The 9900-nt window shown below is 41.7% G+C and overlaps 1 protein-coding gene across 1 annotated transcript; it reads right to left on the bottom strand.

The window, feature by feature from the left end:
- Window positions 1-5059: 5059 nt before the first annotated feature.
- Window positions 5060-7937, bottom strand: Defb130b (defensin beta 130B). Its single transcript, XM_017796907.1, has 2 exons — window positions 7880-7937; window positions 5060-5241 (listed from the first exon to the last, which is right to left on the bottom strand). The coding sequence occupies exons 1-2, from the start codon at window positions 7935-7937 to the stop codon at window positions 5060-5062; spliced, it is 240 nt and encodes a 79-aa protein (XP_017652396.1).
- Window positions 7938-9900: the final 1963 nt, after the last annotated feature.

The following is a 9900-nucleotide window of genomic DNA, read 5'->3' as shown; positions in this document are numbered from 1 at the left end:
GGTTGGTCTGGATGCAAAGAATCAGGAAGCAGTGGTGGTTCCCCAGTGTCTGGGGTGCCAAGACAAGGAATGGGACAGTACTCAGGCTAGGAGGAGAGATGGGCAGGGGAGGGGGGAGGGTTAAAGAGGCTGGGGGAGTCAAGGCTCCTAGGGTGCAGATGGACTTACCCAGAAGAGAGGCTGGTGGGTTGTGCAGCCCAGGGAAGCACAGGGAGGTGAGCTTAATTTTATTTTTATTTTATGTGTGTGACAGTTTTGCCTAAATGTAAGGGCACCCATGTCGTTCAATGCCCACAGCGTCAGAAGAGGGCGTTGGATCCCCTGGATTCGGAGTTATGGATTGCTGTGAGCCTCCATGAGGGTGCTGGGAAGTAAACTCACGTCCTCTGCCAAAGCAGCCAGTGCTCGGGTTGTGCAGCCCAGGGAAGCACAGGGAGGTGAGCTTAATTTTATTTTTATTTTATGTGTGTGACAGTTTTGCCTAAATGTAAGGGCACCCATGTCGTTCAATGCCCACAGCGTCAGAAGAGGGCGTTGGATCCCCTGGATTCGGAGTTATGGATTGCTGTGAGCCTCCATGAGGGTGCTGGGAAGTAAACTCACGTCCTCTGCCAAAGCAGCCAGTGCTCTCAACAGCTGAGTCATCTTTCCAGTCCCTCTTTTTACCTTCTTTGAGTCTCTTCGTTTCATCCATTAAAACACTTTGTTTCTTATTCATTTGTTGTGTGTGATGCTGTGTGTGTACGTGGTGTGTTCACGTGCATGTGTCAGGGCCTGAGGTGGTTGTGCAGTGCTCTCACTGTCAATCTTTGTTTTCTGAATGTCTCTCACTAAACTTGAATCTCATCAGTTTGCCTAGAATGACTGGCCAATGAGCTTCAAGGGTGAATCTGTTTGCCTTATTCCCGACCCTCAGGCTTGGGTTACAGGCCTGTGCCACCACGCCAGGCTTTTTATGTGGGTTCTGGGACTCCAAACTCAGGTCCTTGTGTTTCATGGAGGGCTTTGTGGATGGAGCCACCTCCTTCTCTTTCATTCTTGTCTTTCTCCATTCTCATAGCCAATTCATCTTGCTCAGAGACGAAAATGAAGACCACAGGAATGGATATTAAATTAATGAAATCGTCTCAAATCACTGAAAGATCTTTAACTGAGGTGGAGATAAGGAACAGATTATGGTGCTTTTCAGGGCTTAAAAGAAAACTGGACTTCAGTACAGGAAGATTTCATTTCAGGCAGTAATTCACTTGTATTTTGATGCTTTAGGCTTTAGCATGCCTTTAAGGAGATCTGTCCTTTGAAGTTTAATTTAAAACTTTAATTTCTGCCTAGAAGTCTGATAAGGAGGGGTCTGATAGATGGCTAAGTGGTTAAGAGCCGTTACTGCTCTTCCAGAGGACCCGAATTTGGTTCCCAGTGTCCATGTTGAGTGGTTCACAACTGCAACTCTAGGTCCAGGGAATTTGATGCCTTCTTCTGGCCTATGCAGGCACGTGCACATATCACACACACACACACACACACACACACACACACACACACACCCCGCAAACTCAACAACAACAACAAAAACAAAACAAAACCAAAACAAAACAAAAAAACCCCAAAATCCTGAGGCTGGAGAAATGGCTCAGCAGCTCAGAGCACTGGCTGCTCTTCCAGAGGACCACAGTTTGGTTTCCAGTACCCACAAGATGGTTCACAACGTCGGAAACTCCAGCTCCACGGGATCCAATGCCCTCTCTAGCTTCCTTGGGTACACAGACACACAGACATAGATACACACAGACACAGACACACACACACTGATGCACACACACACACACACAGATACACACAGACACACAGGCACACACACATTAAATAAATCTAAAAAAAGTCTCCTTGATATGTGCTGGCATTCCTTCCAGCTGTTGAAATTCCAAGTTTTTAGTGAATTAAAGGACTATTTGCTTGAAGGACAAGCACTGGACATCACCCTCTGGTTAGGAATAACTATGTAAACAGTGCGATAAGAAGGCATGGAGGAAAGAGTGCAGTTGTTCAACAGGCAGTAGTATTTCTGCCAGATCTGGGTCTGTATATTAGAGGATAAGTAATGGATCCCCACGTGCCTGAGGCAATGCAGAAGACATTACGGAGTCCTTACGCTGTTGTGTATTGAATCATAGAAGGCTTTCAAAAGGAGCCATGCAGAAAATGAATGTGAAGCTTTCTGCAAAAACAACCACTCCATGAAGGAAAAGACAGTAGCTAATCATCATGATGCAGGACTTCAAGACACAGTTGATGTAAATGACTTTGAATGTTGGCCGCCTCTCATGGACTGCCTCCACACAGGAACCCATTACCTTTACCTGTAATATAATAACTTCTGTGTCAGCTCTCCTTCCCTTCCTCTCTCCCCTTTCTTTCCTTCCTTCCTTCCTTCCTTCCTTCCTTCCTTCCTCATTCCTTCCTTCCTTCCTTCCTTCCTTCCTTCCTCCCTCCCTCACTCCCTCCTCCCTCCCTCTCTTCTTTCTTTCTTTTTCTTTCTATCTTTCTTTCCTTCCTTCATTATTTTTCTTTCTCCTCCCTCCCTCCCTCTCTCCCTCCCACTGTCCCTCCTTCCCTCCCTCCCTTCCTTTTTATTTCTATGTGTTTTATAACAAAGTTTCATGTAGCTCAAGTCTTGAACTCACTTGAACTCCTAATTCTTTCTTGCTCCTATATCCCAAGTATTGGAATTATAGGCCTATGCCAGCATATCATGCCCAACATTGTTTTTAGTTTCTTTAAATAAGCTTTCTCTGCGGCTGGAGAGATGGCTCATATGTTAAGAGCACTGTCTGTTCTTGCAGAGGACCTGGGTTTGATTCTCAGCACCCACAGGGCGCCTAACAAGCATCCGTAACTCTGGTTCCAGGGGATCTGACACCCTCTTCTGATCTCCACCAGCATTGCATGACACAGGTGCACTTACGTGCATGCAGGCAATACACTCATACACATAAAATAAAAAAAACTTTCCCTCTACTACCCTAAATTTTTAGCATGTTTTTGTAATTTGTATATGTGTGTGGGTGCCTGTGGAGGCCAGAAGAGGCTGTCAGATACCCTAGATCTAGAGTTACAGGTGGTCATGAGCCACCTGATATGGATGCTGGGAACTAAACTCAGGACCTCTTAAAGAACAGCAAGTGCCCTTGACCACCAAACCATCTCTCCAGCCTGTTAGAATTATTTTTAAGTGTTTATGTTCTGTCTTTCAACTTTGGATAATTTTCCCAGTATTGGAGATATAAATTAACTGCATAGACTTTAAGAGATCTTTAATTCATTTAATGCATTTCTTTTTGCAAAATTGACTCTGTGGACGCTTTATCACAGCTCCGACTTTGTGTTTCAGTATTGTGCACATACACGGAAACGATGGCACTTCATCAGTGAATGGAGAGATCAAGTTGCTTTGTGCAACTGCATTTGTGAAAGATAAAACTTCTTAGGATTTTGGGTCTTTGGGTGACAGCATGTGTGATGAGGATTCAACTGTCTCTTGACTGATCGTGTTAGTAGACTTTGTGTGTCAATCATGATATCTTAGATGACAATTGCAGTAAAGCTAGGTGCACAAAATTATCAGCACAATGGTATGCCTTTATGCACTTTACTCTGATGTCTTTACTAGTGTATCTGATTTGTTCATAATTGCTATACCTATGTGGCCATCATTAGTATGTAAAAACATGCGTGTTAATCTTGAGCATTTGATGTAGACTTTGTGTGTCAATCATGATATCTTAGATGACAATTGCAGTAAAGCTAGGTGCACAAAATTATCAGCACAATGGTATGCCTTTATGCACTTTACTCTGATGTCTTTACTAGTGTATCTGATTTGTTCATAATTGCTATACCTATGTGGCCATCATTAGTATGTAAAAACATGCGTGTTAATCTTGAGCATTTGATGGTATTAACTGGCTTGTAAAATGTTCTGTCATGCTTTTAAGTTTCACAGATAAAACATTTACCCTTTTATGTAAATAGATGTTTTATAAAGAAAATTTCAAGTTATTTTCTTCTAGAATTATTGTATTTTATGATTTTAAAAACATTTTGGAATAGATTTAAGGAATTTTAATCTTTTCGGATTTTAATAGTTTGTGTTCTATCATTTGAGATTGCATTTTTGGGGGGAGATTGCATTTTATAGTCAAAACCCATGTGCTCAATTCTTAGGTGCAGTGTTAGGAAAGCCACATGATTCATAGACCTCTACCCATAGTCTCAAATTAGATCTTATTGACAGTAAAAAATATTTTAAAAAATTTTGTTTATTATTTTATTTTTATGTATATGAGTGTATTGCCTGCATGTATGTAAATGCACCCATGTCATACAATGCCCACAGAGGACAGAAGAGGGTGTTGGAGCCCCTGGATTTGGAGTTATGGATAGTAGTTAGCTGCCATGTAGTTGCTGGGACTTGAACCTGGGTCTTCTGCAAGAACAACCAGTGCTCTTAACTGCTAGCCATCTCTCTAGCCCCTAAAAGTTATTTTTATGTCTCCTGGTGCTGGCAACTTCCAGGCAGGTGCTCTACTCCTGAGCTACATTCCCAGCCCGGAAAAACATTACTGTTCTCAGAACCAGAGGAGGAAAGATTGCTTATATTCCATAGTAGAAAATCAAACACTATTTACTTCATAGTCATTATTTTACACATTTAAAGCTTTTCCTTTATCTTTTTTTTCATGGACACTCATTTTTTAAAAATATTTTCAGGGTATGAGGGTTGTTATGGCAAATCCCAAATAATTTTTAAATAAAGGAAGATGTTGACCAGAGGTGTTCAAATACATTCTGAAGCAGCCAGGGGATTCCCCTTCAGTTCCTTTTATTGACTTTTAGATTTTAGGAGGGTTGAGTGTGCATCAAGAAGTGCCCCCAGTGGCCAGCAACTGTGGAATCAGGACATTTATTTCCAGACATGGGAGGAAAGCGAGATTAGTTACACAGAAGACTGCAAACTTGCCCATGCTTTCTAGTGTTTGAAAGGCTTACAGTTTTCGCCCATCTAAGGAGACTTCGCTTTAGGAACTGGTGTTGGGTACGGCTCAAATATCCACCACTTCCGACAGCACTTTTTCTCCTGATCACATTCGCCGATGGTATCATCTGTGGACGTACATGCCATATCTTTGCATCTCCCTTTCAACAAAATGCACTGCCTTTCCCCTGGGATAACGCCAGTCTTTCCTGCACAGGAAGAAATTTGACATCATTAATTTATTTTCAAAGTCCCCTAAATGCACATGAAACCATAGCGCCCAGAAAGGGGGCCTTCAGATGGGAGACATGATATGTACATGGAAAGATCAGATGCTTACACAAAAGCAGTGTCTTTTTTTCTTTTTCCTTTCCTTTTTGGGGGAGGGAAGAAGGAGTAAGAGCTTGGAATGACACATGCCCCTGAGGTTGATTTCTGAGATTTTAAAGATACGGTCCTCGCTCTGGGCAGTGCATTTGAGTACAGGGAAGTGTTTACGTTTTGCTAAATTTCCTCTCTAGTGAAACATTCTGGGCTAACAAGGACATCTGCACCAAGAAGCCATTGCAACACAAGGATCTACTTTCCCACCTCCCTACCTGTGCTGACATCATTGATGTTAGACAGCATTTATCTCATCTCCAACTCCTTTCATAGAAAATTTGCCAGTCCTGATTCCATTCCAACTAATCTTCCCACTTCAGAAAGCTATAAGAAACAACTTTTTTGAGTTATTCAATGCCTTTTATATATACATGCATGGAGAGAATGCCTCTCAGACCTGAAAGCTTTCCTTAAATATGTAGATATTTAAGAATATAAATACATATATATCCACATACATATGTTTTCTGAATTAATTTGGCCTTTGAGAACATAGTTAAGCATGTGCTTTTCCATCCAGTTTTCCTTCATTACAGTGTCCTCCTCTTTCCTTTCTAGCACCACCAAGCTCCCTTCTTTCCATTGGGGGTCACAGTGGGTGTTACATAAAGGAGACACTTTTGCTAATGTTTTTGTTTTTGTTTTTTTAGTTAGGGTCTCCCTATCGCCCCGGGCTGGCTTTGAACTCACAGAGATCCACCTGCCTCTGCCTCCTGAGTGCTGGAGTTAAAGGTGTGCGCCACCACACCCGACTGCTTACGTTTCTTAACTGAAGCTGGTTCCTGACCACTGTGTCCAACTGCCTGGACTTTGTTTTAAATACTCTGCAGTAGACCAGCTTTGACTGACTTCTTGAGGTTGAACTTCTGTGACTTTTAATAGCTGGATTGATTTTTTTGACTGTGAGTGTTTTTGTGGTTGTCACTTTATGTTTAAGCACCAGGCAATCATTACTGTTTCTGTACTCCTGGAAAAATATCCATAATCAGACAAACAAGTACAGCCTTCTGGAACTGAGTGCTCCCAACCTGTGTCGTAGGACTCTTTCACCCTTGATAGAAGCCTGGATGTGAAACCGTCTGATGTCACACTCTAGATTAGGCTATTGGGCCCTAAACTCAGAGGCTCCAGATTGAAAGAGGATGGAATGCCTGGGAGGCGGATCACATCCTGGAATACGATCTCTGCTTGCTAAGACTATTCTGGAAGACAGAGGAAGCAGCTCTCTTTCCATGTAAGAACTGAAGTCTCAGCCCGGAGGCTGCTTTGTCTGCTCAGAGTGTAGACTGCATGCTCAGCACATGGCAGCCTGACAATCCAGCCATGTTTTTAGTACATCAGGTAAGGTTGTCATGCTTTTTCTTGTGTGTGTGTGTGTGTGTGTGTGTGTGTGTGTGTGTGTTGCCTGTGCAGCCAGGAAGACAATCTCAGGTGTCACCAATTGTTTGTTTTCTCCAAGTACTGCATAGCTAACATTCAAGCTGTTTGGGCAGTTTAAAAATAGCATCTCATAAGTAGAGACTGGTACTACCCTATGCCATGTGCTGCATTAGAAGGTGAACTTTACAGTGAAGTGAGCTATGAGTTTAACTGCTTCAGCTCCTCATATACGTGGAATAATGTGGTATTTTCTGCTGTTCTTGGCTTTATTTCTCTGAGCATAATATCCTCCAGGTTCTTCTATGTTATTACACATGGCAGAGCATAGCCTTAGTTTACTAAATATCTAGTTAAGAGATTGTGAAGCAAGAGTCCAACAGAAATCAGTGTTACCTCTTTAATGTCCCTACCCACACCTGTGGATTGATGGGAACAAAAATGACTTGGATTGAAAGAAACTTGGTTCTAGCTACAGTGTTATAAAAGTAAAATCAGGGGCTGGGGAGATGGCTCAGTGGTTAAAAGAACTGGCTATTCTTGCAGAGGACCTGGGTTTGATTTCCAGCACTCATATGGTGGCTAACAACTGTCTGTAACTTCAGTTCCAGGGCAAACTGACACCTTCTCTCACCTCCCTGGGCATTTCATGATACAGGTGCACTTACATACATGCAGGGAGTGTACCCATATATATAAAATAAAAATGATGGCTCAGTGGTTAAAAGAACTGGCTATTCTTGCAGAGGACCTGGGTTTGATTTCTAGCACTCATATGGTGGCTAACAACTGTCTGTAACTTCAGTTCCAGGGCAAACTGACACCTTCTCTCACCTCCCTGGGCATTTCATGATACAGGTGCACTTACATACATGCAGGGAGTGTACCCATACATATAAAATAAAAATAATGAATAAATTTTAAAACAACAGTTTAAATTGATTGATCTTATCAATTTTGAAGACGCTGGATTCTGAATGCTGAAGCCGATGCCACTGACATCGGAATTATGAGGGCCAAAGTACAACTGTGCACCTCAGTCAGCCTCCTAAGGAACCTATCTCTGTGGCCATTTTACCAGCTTACCTTTCTGTGTTACCATCACAAAGAGGAAGAGGACAGACAGGAAGGAATGGAATCTCATGGTTGTGTGGCCAGCAGCATTGGAAGGTGGTCAGCGATGGGGAATCAGGCTTTTATTCACGTCTGGGGACCTGAGGTTCCTCTTGGTCAGTGAAGCTTAATATGCAAAAAAGCAAAACCACATCTGTTGGAATATTTCCAAACTTTAGAGTCTCTAAATTGGGAACAAATGAACCTAATTATAGGAAACCAAATGGTCAATCTTTCTTTTTTATTATGGGCTCTCAATTGCAGCAGAGGTCAGCACCTTTAGTTACTTTTCTTTTTGTAAAATGTTTAACTATAATTCATGATTTAAAGATTTTATAAGGCATACAATGTTTATAATGTTTGTGAAGTACAGTGATGTAATTCACTGAACGTGTACAGTATGTAATGGTCAAAGTAGGCAATTAGCATCTCCATTTCCTCAAATACTACCATTTCCATGTGGGAAAACATCAAACTCTTCTTCTATAGGTTTTTGAGCTGTGTAATTGATGACTGCATAAGCTTTTTTGTAATTCACTGAGTCCAGTTTGTGCCTCTCACATACTTGTGGATGTGGAATTCTTTCTGAAAACTTTATTCCACATCATTGCATTCATATCTGTTTCTGTGGTAACACTATGCTATTTAACTTTTTGTGGATAATATGTCCTGGTGTACTGTCCTGTGGGTTCAACATGTTTGGAAGCTTAAATTTTCTGCAGTTAAATGTTCATCTCTTTCCCCAGATTCAGGATGCTTCAGTCATGATTTCTTGGGATAAGCTTTCTGTCTTCTCTGTATCTGTTAGGACACAAATGTCAGCTCTCTTGATGTGTCTTATAAATCCTGGAGGCTTTCTTTATTCTTTTTTCTTCCTTTTACTTCACCTTCTGTGTTTGTTTCTTTTAATCAATAGTTTTTGGTTTTCATGCTCTACTAGATTTCAAAGTTGAAGTTCTGTGAAATTCATACAATATATTTCGATCACACTTAGACTCCTTCCCCTGTCTGTGCTCCTCTTTACCACCCACAACCCAATTTCATGTACTCTGTCATATATGTTAAGGCCTGTCAAGTCAAGTCTGTGTCTCCAAATGTCCTTCAGTGTATGTCCATCCATTGGTGCAACCACTGTGGAAAATCAGTGCGGAGAACTCTTAACAAAACTGAAAATGAATCTACTGTATGGTCTGATTATACCACTTCTTGACGTATACCCGAAGGTCTCATTCTACCACAGAAATACTTGCTCAGCCATGCTTGTTGCTGATCTTTTCACAATAGCTAGGAAATGGAAACAACTTAAAGGTCCCTCGGTTGATGACTGGATAATGAAACTGTGGTAAATTTACACAATGGAGTCCTACTTAGAGGTAAAGACAAACAAAACCAGGAAATTTATAGGTAAATGGATGGAACTAGAAACTGTTATACTAAGGCAAGTAACACAGTCTCAGAAAAATGAGTGAAGTACGTTCTCTCTCATTTGTGGATCTTGGCTCAAATCCTTAGATGTGAGCATATATCCTGATATAGTTGCAGGAGCCAGGAAATTGGAAAGGAACCAAGGGGAAAAGGGAAAGAAGGAGCTTGAGAGAGGGGACTGTTAGGAGACAGGTGTTATCAAGGGGGGAATGGAGAAAATGGGGGTTACTTCAACAGGGGAGGGAGTAGAGAGGCTATGCAGGAGAAGAGATAAATAGCGCTTAGGTGGTATGAATAACCAGAGGGAAATGTCTTAGTTTATTGGATTTTTAATTTCATTCATTGTGGTCTTCAGTCCTAAAATTGTCATTTTGTTCTTTTTTAAAAAACTTATTTTATGTGTGTGCTGGATAACTTTAGTGTCAACTTGACACACCTGGGTTGAGGGGCCCTCAATTGGGGAATTGCCTCCATTGGACTGGCCTGTGGCCATGTCTGTGAGGCATCTTCTTGCTTATTGAGAGATGTGGGAGGGCCCAGCCCATGGTGGTTGGTGCCATCCCTGGGCA

Source organism: Nannospalax galili, unplaced genomic scaffold, assembly GCF_000622305.1.
Source record: "Nannospalax galili isolate Female #2095 unplaced genomic scaffold, S.galili_v1.0 scaffold612, whole genome shotgun sequence".
Classification (NCBI taxonomy): domain Eukaryota; kingdom Metazoa; phylum Chordata; class Mammalia; order Rodentia; family Spalacidae; genus Nannospalax; species Nannospalax galili.
Note: the sequence above shows the minus strand (reverse complement) of the source record. Positions and strands in the feature narration are given on the sequence as shown.